The 15,466-nt window shown below is 36.5% G+C and overlaps 2 protein-coding genes across 2 annotated transcripts; one reads left to right on the top strand and one right to left on the bottom strand.

Annotated features, from left to right (window-relative positions):
- Nucleotides 1–2,410: 2,410 nt before the first annotated feature.
- LOC104907891 (uncharacterized) lies at nucleotides 2,411–7,671 on the bottom strand. The gene is made up of 12 exons (XM_010696918.4): nucleotides 7,458–7,671; nucleotides 7,261–7,328; nucleotides 6,377–6,458; nucleotides 6,216–6,299; nucleotides 5,921–5,960; nucleotides 5,786–5,831; nucleotides 5,058–5,116; nucleotides 3,941–4,008; nucleotides 3,425–3,508; nucleotides 3,075–3,257; nucleotides 2,903–2,967; nucleotides 2,411–2,705 (listed from the first exon to the last, which is right to left on the bottom strand). The coding sequence occupies exons 1-12, from the start codon at nucleotides 7,511–7,513 to the stop codon at nucleotides 2,626–2,628; spliced, it is 915 nt and encodes a 304-aa protein (XP_010695220.2). The 5' UTR covers nucleotides 7,514–7,671; the 3' UTR covers nucleotides 2,411–2,625.
- A 941-nt stretch (nucleotides 7,672–8,612) lies between these two features.
- On the top strand, nucleotides 8,613–15,462 carry LOC104907917 (cellulose synthase A catalytic subunit 3 [UDP-forming]). The gene is made up of 15 exons (XM_010696948.4): nucleotides 8,613–9,053; nucleotides 9,161–9,211; nucleotides 10,134–10,320; nucleotides 10,663–10,844; nucleotides 10,911–10,986; nucleotides 11,079–11,271; nucleotides 11,456–11,722; nucleotides 11,823–12,168; nucleotides 12,260–12,397; nucleotides 12,596–12,721; nucleotides 12,808–13,020; nucleotides 13,123–13,387; nucleotides 13,848–14,050; nucleotides 14,135–14,485; nucleotides 14,611–15,462. The coding sequence occupies exons 2-15, from the start codon at nucleotides 9,191–9,193 to the stop codon at nucleotides 15,193–15,195; spliced, it is 3,153 nt and encodes a 1,050-aa protein (XP_010695250.1). The 5' UTR covers nucleotides 8,613–9,053; nucleotides 9,161–9,190; the 3' UTR covers nucleotides 15,196–15,462.
- Nucleotides 15,463–15,466: the final 4 nt, after the last annotated feature.

The raw sequence follows: 15,466 nt of genomic DNA, 5'->3' as shown, positions 1-15,466 counted from the left end.
TTGTACCCCTTAACTCTGTCTCTGATAAAGTTTTTTGGGCTTTAACTGCTGATGGTGAGTATTCTGTTAAGTCTGGTGCTAGTTTACTTCAAGGGTTTGGTTTATCTCCTCATAATAAAAGCCCTTTTCATTGGATTTGGGGGTTGGAGGTTCCTCCTAAAATTAGGTTTTTCTTGTGGAAAATTTGTCAAAATGGATTACCAACAAAGAAGAGATTAGAGAGTAGTCATGTTTTTCTTCCTCTAGAGTGTGTGTTCTGTAATTTTCATTCTGAATCTGATCAGCACCTCTTCCTGGACTGCCCTTTTAGTTAAGATGTTTTTGAGTGGCTTGGTCAGTCGGGAATGCAGACTTCTCTTCCCTCTTTAGGTTCCTCTTCTTCTTTTGTCGAGTATTTAGCTTCTTTAAAGTCTTCTTGTGGGTCTGTGCAGGTGTGTAATATTGCTATTATCTGGTGGTTTATCTGGTATGCCAGAAATCAAATTATCTTCAGACAATCTTCTATTTCTTCTAGGGCTTTAGGGTTAATGATACAGACTTTCATCTGTAAATTGCATGGGGTTAATCAGGTTCAGAGTGGGTCGGTGTGTACTAACCCTGTCTCTGACAGGCCCCCCCGTAGTAATCGGACTAACATCATCTGGATTCCTCCGCCGGTGAATTTCACCAAACTTAATTTTGATGGCTCTCTACTTAGTGATGGGTCAGCAGCTTATGGTTTTGTCTTAAGGGATATGGAAGGTAAGGTTTTACTTAGTGGGGCTGGTTCTATCCCTGCTACTGTGTCTATCTTGGTAGCTGAAGCTTGGGGATTACGTGAAGGTATTCGTGGAGCTTTATTTTTGGGTACTAAACATCTTATTATTGAAGGTGATAATCTTTCAGTTATCCAAGCTATCAAAAGGGTGTGGAAAGTGCCTTGGACTATCCATTCTCTCATTTCTGATGCGGAAATTGATCTCCTTAAATTTGACAACTACACTATTCAGCATGTCTTTAGAGAAGCAAATTTTGCTGCTGATTGGATGGCTCATCATGGTCATTCTACTACAAATCTTTGCTACTACTTCTCCCCTTTGGATACTTCTTTCTCTCAGATCATCCGCAAGGATGCTTTAGGGTGGCCCGCTACCTGGGTCCCACCCTAGTTCTTTTCTTTCTGGCTAAAAAAAAAAAAAAAGAAAAAAGTTGGGTGGGTCACAAGTAAATGTTTGCTCTTTTTTTTTTTTTTTTTTGAGGGGAAATGTTTGCTTATCTATAAATCCACCACCAAGAAGAATAATAAATAATTAATGACAGTGACAGTCTTATATCAAGTAAGTATCACCATTCAATCACCACCCACAAACTTCCAACTTTACTATGTTTTTTTTCTAAGGACAATAACTTATCAAAAGGGACAATTAACCAGATGACATCCGATGATGACAAATGCCACACATCAATTGATTGATGCTAACTTTATTGTGGGTTATTAATTTATAACTAGTAATTAGGCTTGGGCTATGCTCCGGGTAAGAAAAAATTTCATTTATTAATATTGTACTTTGACATGATAGCACTAAATACAACTTGGTCTAGTGGTTAAAACTTTAGTACATGAACTTGAGGTCACGGGATCAAAACTTATACTATGCAATTTCTATTTTTTTATCGTACATGGATTACATGAACTATAACTCCTTAGGGAGAGCACCACGTGGTACCGTTCCTGATTTATGCACGCCTTTTAATATATTACTCCCTCCGTCCCATAATATAGTGCTTGTTTCCTTTATACACGGTCTCCAAGACGTGACTTTGACCTTTAATATCTTCAATTACGTATTAATAAAAAATATAAAAGTTGATATTATAAAACTACACATTGAGACGAATCTAACAAGATCCCACATGAATATGTTTTTTTATATATATAAATGAGAATATTCGGTCAAAGATTTCAAAGTTTGACCCACCAAAAATGAAGTAAGCACTATATTATGGGACGGAGGGAGTAGTATAGATGTACTTACTACTTAGAAGCATTTCCTAAGTGCACTCAGCAAACACCACTTCATGGTAAAAAGTATGTTTATCCGATTCAACAACGCCCTATCAAACACAGTAAGCATGGCCTCACACGCCAGTTTGATAGTAATAAATAAATTGCGATAATGGAAATGACTTTTAACAGTAATTTTATTAGAGAAGCACTCTTAAAATCTCCATGGGGAGACATTTTTACTCCATGGACAAGCAATCTCACCCCTAACTTGTGTTTTTGTCTCCAAAGGGAAGCAATTTTCATTACAAGTCATACCACATACAAGGTGATATTGGATGAGAATGAAAATCAAGAAGGAAAAAGTGGACACTTTATTATAAATTAACATTATCATGGGAATAAATAATGATATTTTCACAAATCACACACTAATTCATTCTCATTAACACCATTTATGACCAACTACCAAACGAGTCTTCAGTGTATTGCATCTCATCTTAAATGCTAACAGAAATGAATCAACAAAAATTAATCATACAATATTTACATTTTACAGGTCCAAAACGTAGTGTAAACTTCAGATAGTACACAGCTTACAGATTTCTTCTAGTCTAAAAACAAAAGAAGGTTCAGCAACATCAAGGGAACATGCCCTCCAGAAACTCGTCAAAATTTTCATCTTCTGCCTGATCAGCCCCTGAAGCTGAAGCCTTCTTCCCTGTCGATTGTTGTAGAACTTGAAACGATAAATATCGAGCAATCATAGATTAATAGTTTTATGCAACTGAAAAATTCAACATGACTAAAAAGATAGCTGCCTATGAAAACATTTGTATGGTTGTACTTGTACCCAATACAAGTAACTAGCAAAAACATCTATAATGTAAACAATTAACAAGTAAACAGATCTTGAACCTTTTTCCTTTCCCTCTTTGCTTCTTTCAATCTCGTTGTCAGTAGTATCACCACTGTTATGTCTCCTGTAAATAAAATGTTCAAAAGTTCAAACACATCCATGACAAAACTCAATTGAAGAAACACGTCATCAGAAATAAAGATATCTCCATACAGATGTACACAAGAATACCTCCGTCTCTTGGAGCTTCCTTTATCCCGATGCTCTAATTTTGTTTTCCTCTTGTCAATTAAATTGTCTTCCTCATCTACCTCTTCATCACTTTTAGGTGCTTCCCTAAGATATTTTGACTTTGCCCTCTTGTCAATGATATTATCTTCATCATCCACCACCTCATCACTTTTAGCTGCGTTCCTAACAAAAGACCACGAAATTGCTTCTGTAATCTTAACCTCGGGAAAATCGATTATGTATGAATCATCAAATCCAAGACAAACCAGCATCAGTCACCAGAGACAATTGTCAGTGCCTCTGTGATCATGCAAGTTGGTCAAAGCTGATAATTGATTCTTCTATAATACCTGTTTCGCTTATGATCCTCCCTCTGTTGGCTTTCCAGTTGCTCCCTCTCTCTATTTCTTCTATAGTGGAGTTTTTCTGCACACCTATTCGGCAGCAGTCAGTTGTAAATAACTGATGCTAATTTTAAAGAAGAAATGGTACAAAGGAAATTTAACCACAAAGGAGCTGTTACAGGATATTCAGTACGTCTTCCGACCATAACACCCATAATTACCCACAACTCAGATTTTACCATTGAAGCATCTAACATAAGCAGAGTGCTGACAATACAACTACAATAAAGACTAAAGAGAAACAGAAGGAAAAAAAAATTCCTGGTGAAGGTGGCTTGAAATAGCATTATTCGAAGACGTAAAATACATACAAATATACAATTGAAATGCTTTAGATAGACATGTTCAATCAGGCTAATGTGCCTTTTTAAAGTACACTGCCATTATTGCAGGCTTGCAGCTCCCACAAATAAACATATCGAAATACAAAGAACATCTTGAAATGAAGATATTGGCGCTAACCTCTCACATACTACAAGTTTGACAAGAGCTTGCTTACTTTCTCCAGCCTCAAAGTAAGAAAAGTTTACCTGAAGGACCAGAAACGAATATAACAACATGTGAACAAGAAAGTCTACATAAAATTGAGAAAATCAAAACAATATCCTAAGCATTCTCCTACTGTAATGATAATACTCAAGACAGAGCAAGTGTTACTTTGATTGAAGAAAGAATCATAAAATGTTAAGAAATGTACAACAGAAAAAAGGGCCTTGTATCAATCTTGCTGCACAGCAGAAAACACATCATTCATGAACCAAGGTCTAACTCTAACCTATTTACATATCTGTACTTGATACATTTACACCGCAATAAAAGACACAAGTTAGTGTATGAGATGAAGCTCTGAAACACCGCGTATAATGTTCAAGACCCTTCATAATTGATAATATCAATTGATTGACTCCCCTCCGCATAAATAACAAAATATAAACTTCAGATCACCTTACTTACAATGTTGAACAACTCGAGAAAAGTTCAACCAAAACTCAGTGATAAATTTCGTGAAAGCTATTAAACGGAAAGTTGAACACCAACACAATTCTAAACTCACTGAGTAAACAAGCAAACTTTGAAGTTTGAACATCTCGTTGCTTGGCCCAATTAACACTGTGAACAACTAAATTATGTAATTTGTATGTAATTCACAAAAAGATTGTGTATCGTCAAACTCTATACCCTCCGACAATCTTATAAGATAAATTTAATACCATAACACCACATAAAGTGATCTGAACCATAATCTCCCGATGACGCACTCTACCAATCACTAAAAGCAGTGAGTTTGAACTCATAAAGTTTCCAAATTAGTAATCACAGTTGTCCAGCCTAATCCTAGACGCTACAGCATTTCATCAAAGGCGCAAACACGCACTATGGATCCTAGGGTTCTTGAGGAAAGGATACCATATCTTCTAATTAATAAAGAGGAAACATGAACTTCAAATTTTCAATGTAACATCCAACTCATCATCACCAAACAGCCTTGAGAAATCTGAGATGTTAGACTGTAACAAATGGTCTTAGAGCTACAAGTATTTGAGGAACAACCAATTAGCAATTGACAGTAATTACTTACTTCAAAGCTTGCTAATCCATTTCTTTCATCACAATGCTTGTTACCACAAATGAACTGCCCTGACAAACAAGAAACCTAGTTACTTCCAGAAACTTCAGTTCAGTGACTATACATATAAGAAGCTCAGACATCAAATTTACCATCTCATGAAAAAAAAGCCTGACCTACAGCATTTTGCATATTAAACAACTTGTTGGCATGCTTGATATGCAGATTTGAAATTCTGCCTCAAAATGCTAGTAAACATGGACTTATCTAGTGGTATACAAGTGAGATTTATTTTTGATCTTTGACAAGCACTCAAATTTCCTCTATGATTATCTAGTGGTATACAAGAAGACTATTTTTTATCTATGATTATGCAACTTGATTCTCTTGTAGTGCTACTAAGGGTGCGCTTCATTGTACTTCCATCCATTTTCAGATATTTCATGTCATAACTTCAGTGGAGAGCTGCCCTAAATACTAGAGATGAAGGACAACGATTTTTTTCACCTTCTCAAAGCAGCTATTTTCATTCAGTGCCTTTGGTCACCCTGGAGGAAATGTTTAGCAAGATCTCTCATCGAATCAGAATTGTGACAACAAGAGCCCAATACAAAATTCACTACTCATAATGACTCATCACTAAGTAAACTAAAACAACCTAGCATGTTCAGTAGATTTTATGCCTCATAACTGACAAAGATCCCACAGGCCACAGGCAACATGCACGCGAGTAAACATACCTTTTCCAGATATGACTTCCTTCTCAGTTCTCCATCTCAAGCCAATCTGCAAAGACAATAATTTTTAAGCAGATAAAAAAAAACATTTGATCTGCCGACAGCCATTTATACCACATTGTTGCCAATTTTATGTACCTTGCCACTCTTGTATTTTGACATATCAGCTATGCAATATCTGCAATAAGTCAAGGCTTGCAACAAGAATTAACCAGCACAAGATGCGCTAACATGCTAAATTTCAACAAAGCAGAAACTCAAGAGGTAAATGAAACCTGAGAACTTGAACATAAACAATAACAAGTCTAAAAGCAATGAGAACAAATAACTGGTCATGAATCATTCAAAAGAAACAAGCTTCGTGGGCAAAGTGTAACACCTTTATATTTGAAATAAGATCACAAACTTAAAAATTGTTCACATACAAGGATACTCTTTAAAGAGCTTATCATAATAACGCTTAACCAGCCTTTGCTCCCATGATGGGTCCATGTCATCTTCTTCCGACCGAATGAACCTTAACAAACAACATAAGGCATCATTTTCTCAAAAGCATTCATACAAAAGGAATTATTTCCGAAAATAATGAAATACCGATATCCCTCTCTGAGAGCATCTTGATCAGTTTTAACAGGTAATTTCTGATCTGCAGGTCCTTCATTCCCATAATACCTGACTGTAAAAGATGAAGTAAGTGTTTTTGCTGCTTACAAACTCATATTACATATTAGTATTACTCTTGACACCTTCATTTACCTCAAAAATGGGGTGTTGTGTTCAACACGATACTTTACTTGGATACTTCATTTTTAACTAAAAACTCAACTTTTTTCTACAAAATAGCTGAGTCGGACACTTGGACACCCGTATCCGAATAGACACTCAATTCGTGTATGGGTAACATAGTTACATATACACACGGAGGAGGGGAGGGGTTGAAGATGAAGCATAACGGAAAAAATAACGGAAGATTGTATGAACGATTGTAGCCCCCATCCGCGTCATTGGAGGGGACTGTTCATCATCCAATTACTTTTGGGACACCAACAACTTGCAAGTAAAAAGCTCCTTAATTGCACATGTCATGGTGTCCCCCAATACTAAAAACTCCAAACCACCATAATGCTCCCACAAGCAGCAAACACCTAGAACTAGATGCTCCCCCTCACATTTGTTACATTTTTATCTTTGCACATTTTACATCATGCTGACAAATGTGCAAAAGAAAAAGTATCCGGAAGTCCATAGTTCTAGGTGCTCTCGAGATCCTGTAACAATTTGCCCTAAAAATCCCTTACAGTTGTAAAATAACAATCTCTTGCCTCCCATTGAATTTTATTTTTTTTTACCACAAATCAAAGTTTCCATTTCACACCGAACATATAATATAAAGCAAAAACCCTGATTTGATAAAACCTAACAAATTAAAAATATATATATAGGTGAAACAAATAGTGAGAAAGTAAGTAAGAAAATACCATAATCGTTGAGGAATTTCTTGTGTCTATCATAGGCGTTAAGGCCTCTGATATGATCTTGATAATGTCTGAGAAGTGACCAATACAACCAAATACATAACTTAATTAAATTTGACAAAAAAAAAAAAAATGAAGTATATATAAATAAATATAAAATAAAGGAAAGACAAAAAAAGAGGTTGAAAAAAGAAAGGTACAGTTTTCGTTCTTCTCTGTCGAAAATGGCAGATTTCAAAGAGCTGAAGGAAGCCATTGATAAGAGTAATTTGTTGTTCGAAATAAAATGTCTTCTTTGATTAAATACAATAACTTCAAGATGGACCGTGGACGCCCTTTCTTTGATATTTTTTTTGGGCCTGACTAAAGGCCTGCTACTTCACACTCAACAGTCAACTCCACCCCTCTTTGGCCCCTTCTTGATTTTTGAAACCCCAATGTACTTTATTTTGAAGTTATCAATTCTACTTTTTTTTTTCTTCTAGTTTAGTGAGATCCAAATACAATAGAAATGTTTTTTTTTTTTTTTTGAGTGGGTAGAGAGAGTAATGATGGTAATGGACATGTAATAGGCATTATCTGTGAAGATTTTAACCAACTAAGTTAGTTGACATTCACACAAGATAAATGTTGTAAAAAGGATTTCATTCTTAATTTTAAATGCCATTTACCAAGACTTAACAAATTAACCTAGCTGACGTCTACGAAATTCATTCTAACTTTGATCACTCTATGAAACTCATTTTTACTCTCAGTTGTCTTGACCAACACCCACGAGTGGTATGGTCTCGATCATGCTATGCTCTCAAACAACGTATGGCGAGGCGTGATCTTTGTTTGATTTGTTATTGAGGTTTTTTTTTTAAAGACTGGATATACAATATTTATAATGGGTCATCATTAAAGGGGTTCTAAGACAGTTGCAATACTAGATCGACGAAGTCATACTTGACTATCTTGGTGATGCTTACACATTAGCATTTTACCTTGATATAGACCTGTTTTGTTCACCTTATTTTCAATCTTTACTAGATAAATAAAATTCAAATAAGTTCAAATAAGGTTTAATAATAAAAACTATAAGGTTCTAATAAATTAAGATAAACTCAATTCAGCAAAAAATAAGATATGACACAATGATACTTTTACAAAACAAGGTCTAAATCAAATTAATGTAGATGAATTCTAATAAATTTAAGTCAGCAAAAATAAGTTGAATAAAATTCTACCGGAAACCATGATGAAAATGGGCAGGGAAACAATGATGTTCATTGTCGGTAATATTATTATACCACCTTGTTAACAAATGATAGTCGTTTTCTTAACTTAAAAGCCTGAAATGAAAGAATTACCACACGTTACACAACAACTCAACCCCTCAAAACAAAAACAAAAACAAAAACAAAGTCATCCCTAAAATTGATTTCCCTGACAGTTGTATTGTAGCTTAAGCATAAATGCCCTAAAACATAATTAGAAACAGTTGTATTGTTATAATCCATTCTGTCTTGGTGTGCAATATTCAAGTGCAAAGAAGAAAAAAAAAAAAAACCTGGCTATGTTGTGGACCCCACAAATTTAAACTTGTGTGGGCCACTGTTCGTCCACTCTCCACTTGTCCAGTTCCAAGCTCCCATGAATCGTACAAGATAGTTCTAGTCCCTCTTCTTTTTTTCTCTCTCATCACTTTTTCTTGTGTTCATTTTCAATGGGGTTTAGATTTCATTGCTTTTTAATGAGCATCAATTAAAGTGTATATTTTTCTTTTTCATTACACTTCCACGAAGTTATAAAAGGTGAGTTTTTTTTGGATATATATAGTATATATATTCTCATGTTTTAGCATTATTTTAGCCAATTAATGTCATGTAATAGTTTTTATTATTCATTATACTTGTTTCAGAGAGCTTAATCAAGTTTGTGAGTTGTAACAATGGAGGCAGGAGAAAGTGAGGTTAGTGTACCTTTGTTTTTTTTTTTGGTAATAATATGAATATGTCAATTTATTTCATGAGAATGTTATCAAATTCTAATTTAAATGGAGGTTAAATTTTTGTACTTTGTGCTAGTAAACGATCGTTATTTTTAGGAAAACAGTGAAATTACTACTACATCTTAATTACTTCATGATTTTCTTAGAATGACAATCAATATAGATATTAATCTTTTTTCTAGTGTTTTATTTTAGTTTTTGTTCTTATAAATTCGTTCTTTAAACAAAATAGTTTACTCCAAACAACTAAATTTACCTATCAAATTTTATTCGGCTTTTCTCATTTTTTCAGTAGATGTTTTCCAATCATCTAATTAATCGAATTTTACAAAAGCTTAAGATGATATAATTCAACTGTGTCATAACTCATAATTTATGTGTGGGATATAACATTCATATGGTTAATGTTCCTTTATTCTTTATACATATTTATACATTTTAATCTTATACTTTGTATATGAATAATTTTAATATAGAAGATACAAGATAGGAAAAGTATTGGTGCTCTGGTTTTATAGTTGTATACTTGTATTTGCCTTTTAAAAGATTTTTTGCTTCTATTATTAATCTTTTCGTAACTTTCATGTAAGAATCTTCGCTAGTATACGAAGAATTGTACCAAGGATGTCTTGGCCTAGTGGTTAAGATTGAGGTGTTGTGAACGGTCACAAGTTCGAATCTTTCTTCCCCTTCTTTGTACTTTATACTACCTTCGTGGCTCATATGGATAAAAAAAAAACTGAACGATGTAAAATAGTTAAGAATGTAAGTTTAATTCTTTTTGGATAGGAATATTATATATTTCAATTCAATATTTATAGTTACATATTGTTTCTTTGTAAAATTATATCATGTAAACCAAAAACCCTTTTTGATTGGACAGGGCAAGTGGGTGAAGGGAAACTTGTGCCAAATTTGTGGGGAAAATGTTGGAAAAGCAGTGAATGGGAAACTCTTTGTAGCTTGTGGTGAATGTGGATTCCCAGTGTGCAGGCCTTGCTATGAGTATGAGAGGAAAGAGGGCAATCAGTCTTGTCTTCAATGCAAAACCAGATACAGGAGACATGAAGGTTAGTCGTAGGGTCGAGGGTCTGTTCGATTCAACTCATTTTGACTCATCGCAAGTTATTTCAGTTTATTGGAACTTAATTTATGACTTTTTGTTCTTTCTATTTCTTAAGGACTGTTTTGGGAATGTTATGTATCGTTGTTCTATCATCGTTAAGTTTTTGAACGTAAAATGTTATGCATGCTTTTCTCTTGATGTTGATCTCCTGGATGTGGACGTTTTATCTATGAAATCTCTCTTATTGAGCTCAAATTTTAAAGTGTATAATACATTAAGAAGTCATTGTTTTAATCGAATGCGTTTTTTGGTTTTCTTTTCTCCTCTTCCCGGATAATGCTATCAGGAAGTCCTGTTGTTCAAGGAGACAGTGAGGAGGATGGTGATGCTGCTGAAGGTGACAGTGATTCTAATTACACCCCAGCAAATCAGAATGAGAAGCTCAAAACCGAACAGCGCTCGCTCAGCTGGCGTACTAGTTATGGGAAGCTGGAGAATACTGGTGCTACCAACAATTCCAGGCGTGAGGTAACTCATTTTTTTATTGCACCGAATATTATTTTCGAAAATTCTCTCATTTTTTTTCCTGTCTAGGTCTCTGGAGAGTTGTCAACGGGATCGCCTGATCGCTTCTCTGTGGGCTCTACTGGAGTTTATGGAGGAATAAAATGTATGTAATCCACCTCTCTATTGATTGAAAGTGAATATATCATCCTGACCTCGGATGTTTAATTTTGTATCCACTTGACTATAATTTTGCAGCTACTATAGGAATAGCTGATACATCCAGAGAGTTTGGCTCGCCAAAGTTGGGTAATATAGCCTGGAAAGAGAGAGTCGATGGATGGAAGATGAAACAGGAGAAGAATGTTGTTCCTGCAAGCATTACTCGGCCTCCATCTGAGAGAGGAGGAGATATAGATGCTACCACTGATGTAATAGATGATTCTTTATTGTAAGTTCACATCTGAGCTATCTAGGTCCAGTTGTATCTGTCAGACTTCTCATATGTTTCCTGGACTTTGTTTATGTGATTTTGCGAATCATTCTTTATACTTAGATATGCATTTGTTTCTCTTTCGATATAAGACAAATTTGATAAACACCAAGGTGATGCCTGAAGTTTTCCTCTTATGCAGGAATGATGAAGCCAGGCAGCCTCTGTCAAGAAAGGTTCCCATCCCATCATCTAAACTAAACCCTTACCGGATGGTGATTGCTCTTCGGCTTGTTGTTCTTGGAATATTCTTCCATTACCGTATCACAAATCCTGTTAACAATGCCTATCCCCTTTGGCTGGTATCTGTTATATGTGAGATATGGTTTGCTATATCCTGGATATTGGATCAGTTTCCTAAATGGCTTCCTATAAATCGTGAAACGTACCTTGACAGGCTTTCTCTAAGGCAAGGCCCTCTTCCTTGTCAGAATTTCATCTGCTAGTTATAAATGTTTGATCTTATATTATCTATACTTGTTCTAAAAGAAGTTACGTGTTGGTTATAGATATGACCGTGAAGGAGAGCCGTCTCAATTAGCTGCAGTGGATATCTTTGTTAGTACTGTTGATCCCATGAAAGAGCCTCCTCTTGTGACTGCCAACACAATATTGTCCATTATGGCTGTTGATTACCCAGTTGACAAAGTTGCATGTTATGTATCTGATGATGGCGCAGCCATGTTGACATTCGAAGCTTTGTCAGAAACAGCAGAGTTTGCAAAGATGTGGGTTCCTTTCTGTAAGAAGTATGACATTGAACCCCGGGCTCCTGAGTGTTACTTTTCTCAGAAAATCGACTATTTGAAAGATAAAGTTCATCCATCATTTGTTAAAGATCGCAGGGCCATGAAGGTAAGATTGCTGATGTGCTTTGACTTGCGTTAATCTATGCAACATGTGGAAAATTGGGCTCTATATACACTGAACTGTCCTTCTGTCGCAGAGAAAATACGAGGAGTTTAAGATTCGCATCAACGTTCTGGTTGCTAAGGCGCAAAAAGTCCCTGAGGAAGGATGGGTGATGCAAGATGGTATCCCTTGGCCAGGGAACAATACTAGAGATCATCCTGGGATGATCCAGGTAACGTGGTGGTTCAATTGTTCTCATCAATTATTCCAATAAGAATTTCTCTTGAATTTTGCAAGAAGCCGTATATGCATGCACTTTTTTTGTGTTCATGCTGGTTATATTGTTATATGTATATATTCAGTAGGATCTTTTAAAGAGCACAAGCACTCTATTGGGGTCATCATGATTTGTTGTGTTCGTGAATTGCAGATTTTCTTGGGTCAAAGTGGAGGGCTGGACAGTGAGGGAAATGAGCTGCCACGTTTGGTATATGTTTCTCGTGAGAAGCGTCCTGGCTTTGAACACCACAAGAAGGCTGGTGCTATGAATGCACTTGTTAGTATAGCACTCAAACTTCTGTCATCCTTGAGTTTACTGTTAGGATGTTTACTTTTAGTATTCATGTCATGATTCTTTGGCAGGTTCGAGTCTCAGCAGTTCTTACTAATGGGCCATTCTTATTGAATCTTGACTGTGACCACTACGTAAACAACAGCAAGGCCTTGAGGGAAGCTATGTGTTTTATGATGGATCCAAACCTTGGGAAATATGTTTGTTATGTGCAGTTTCCACAAAGGTTTGACGGTATTGATAGAAATGATAGATATGCCAATCGCAACACTGTATTCTTTGATGTGAGTCTCATATCTTACTTAATTTTGTTAACTATAGACGTGTTAATTCCTTTTGAGGGTTTTGCCAACTGTAGTAGTATCAATGCTTCTTTAAAATTTCAGATAAACTTGAGAGGTCTGGATGGCATTCAAGGCCCCGTTTATGTGGGTACTGGGTGTGTTTTCAACAGAACTGCGTTGTATGGTTATGAGCCCCCTCGCAAGCCCAAGAACAAGAAAAAGGGATTGTTCTCCACATTCTGTGGTGAATCACGGAAGAAAAACTCAAAAGCAAGAAACAAGGGCTCTGATAAGAAGAAATCTAGCAAGCTTGTAGATCCTACTCTGCCGATCTTCAATTTGGATGATATCGAAGAAGGCATTGAAGGTATTTTGGAAGTCACATCTCATTATCTTTAGCTAAAGAAGTTTGTCGTTTAGCTTATGAGTTTGGTACGTGAAGCAACATTGGAAACAATGTGATACTTGGAGTGGTTCATGTTAAGACTTTTTTATGTTTCTCTTAGGAAAGGAGTGGCTCTTATTCCTTCACATATCTGTTGTTTTCCATTCTCTATTTTCACATTTTTCTGAAGAAAGTTTAGTTCTATGACTGTCACTACATCTGTCCAATATTTCCTTCTCATTCGCATATAGACTATAGAGACCATAGCATGAATGGATGCTAGCAATATAATCTGTATCCCTTTTTCTTCACCAGTTTAGTCAAGTTATGCGCCTTTTACCCTATCTGGGTCATGGAGCTAGTCGAAGAGCATTTATGTAGAAAATGATAATTTTGAAAGATATACTTCTACAATTGTTTATGGGGTGAAATTGTGAAACAGGTGCCGGATTCGATGATGAAAAAGCCCTGCTCATGTCTCAGACTAGGTTGGAGGATAGGTTTGGTCAATCTACAGTCTTTGTAGCTTCCACACTCATGGAGAATGGTGGTATACCCCCAGAGACAGACTCAGATACACTCCTAAAAGAGGCTATTCATGTTATTAGCTGTGGTTATGAAGACAAATCAGAATGGGGAAGTGAGGTGCTGTTTGTCATCCTTTTAGTTCATAGGTGATTACGGAACTTGGTGGTGTCTGCACTAACTAATTCATTTCTTATCGTGCAGATAGGGTGGATCTATGGTTCAGTGACAGAAGATATTCTGACGGGATTTAAAATGCATGCTCGTGGTTGGCGATCAATTTACTGCATGCCAAAGCGCCCGGCCTTCAAAGGCTCTGCCCCTATTAACCTTTCTGATCGTTTGAACCAAGTGCTTCGGTGGGCTCTTGGTTCCGTAGAGATTCTGTTCAGTCGGCACTGTCCTATCTGGTATGGATATGGCGGCAGGCTGAAATGGCTTGAACGCTTCGCTTATGTCAACACAACCATTTACCCAATCACTTCCATTCCTCTTGTTTTGTACTGTACTATCCCTGCTATCTGTCTGCTCACCAGCAAGTTCATTATCCCACAGGTACCTTCTCTTCTAATTTATAGTTTAGTGCCAGCTAACAGTGCATTTTAGTTATACTTATATAGCTTTAGAAAAAGGAAAAGTAAAATATCTTTTGACCAAATACTCTATATTATGGTTGGCAGATCACAAATCTGGCTAGTATCTGGTTTTTAAGCCTTTTCCTTTCGATCTTTGCAACGGGTATATTGGAGATGAGGTGGAGTGGTGTGGGTATAGATGAGTGGTGGAGAAACGAGCAGTTCTGGGTGATCGGTGGTGTTTCTGCTCATCTTTTTGCAGTGTGCCAAGGTCTGCTTAAAGTTCTGGCTGGCATCGACACCAATTTTACTGTTACGTCTAAGGCCTCAGACGAAGACGGTGATTTTACAGAGCTATATTTGTTCAAGTGGACTACTCTCCTTATCCCTCCCACAACTCTACTTATCATAAACTTGGTAGGGGTGGTTGCTGGCATCTCTAATGCAATCAACAGCGGCTTCCAATCGTGGGGTCCATTGTTTGGGAAGCTTTTTTTCTCCTTGTGGGTGATTCTTCATCTTTATCCCTTCCTCAAGGGATTGATGGGCCGCCAAAATCGCACTCCGACCATAGTAGTAGTGTGGTCAGTTCTTCTGGCTTCCATTTTCTCTCTGTTATGGGTTCGGGTGAACCCTTTCATAACAAAGGTGAGTGGCCCAAATTTGGAGCAGTGTGGAATTAACTGCTAATGAAGAAGAGAAAGGTGGTCACATATATTGGTTGAAATTGGCATGCATGTCATCTATGATCAGGCAGAGTGAGATGAGTAGATGATGATGCAAGCTGATTCTTTGTTAATGCTTTGCCTTACTTTACTGGGTTGTTGCCACCGATTTGTATAAATTAATAGTGATGCACTGATGTAGCCTGTATGTGTATGTAGCTTAAGTTATAAGCATCCTATTCCAGAATCTTACTATTAAATCATATGTAGTGCTCAGTGCTCACACTCCTAAGTCC

Source organism: Beta vulgaris, chromosome 2 (assembly GCF_026745355.1).
Source record: "Beta vulgaris subsp. vulgaris cultivar EL10 chromosome 2, EL10.2, whole genome shotgun sequence".
NCBI classification, from domain to species: domain Eukaryota; kingdom Viridiplantae; phylum Streptophyta; class Magnoliopsida; order Caryophyllales; family Amaranthaceae; genus Beta; species Beta vulgaris.
Note: the sequence above shows the minus strand (reverse complement) of the source record. Positions and strands in the feature narration are given on the sequence as shown.

Bases quoted from the DNA above. Each gene is read 5' to 3' on its own strand.
- LOC104907917 (XM_010696948.4), top strand. From the start codon at position 9,191: ATGGAGGCAGGAGAAAGTGAG. The intron at 9,212-10,133 runs GTTAGTGTACCT...TTGATTGGACAG, and splicing joins TGGAGGCAGGAGAAAGTGAG to GGCAAGTGGGTGAAGGGAAA. The intron at 12,722-12,807 runs GTTAGTATAGCA...ATTCTTTGGCAG, and splicing joins CTGGTGCTATGAATGCACTT to GTTCGAGTCTCAGCAGTTCT.
- LOC104907891 (XM_010696918.4), bottom strand. From the start codon at position 7,513: ATGGCTTCCTTCAGCTCTTTGAAATCTGCCATTTTCGACAGAGAAGAA. The intron at 3,258-3,424 runs GTATTATAGAAG...GTCTTTTGTTAG, and splicing joins GAGGATCATAAGCGAAACAG to GAACGCAGCTAAAAGTGATG. The intron at 2,968-3,074 runs GTATTCTTGTGT...TTTTATTTACAG, and splicing joins GGAAGCTCCAAGAGACGGAG to GAGACATAACAGTGGTGATA.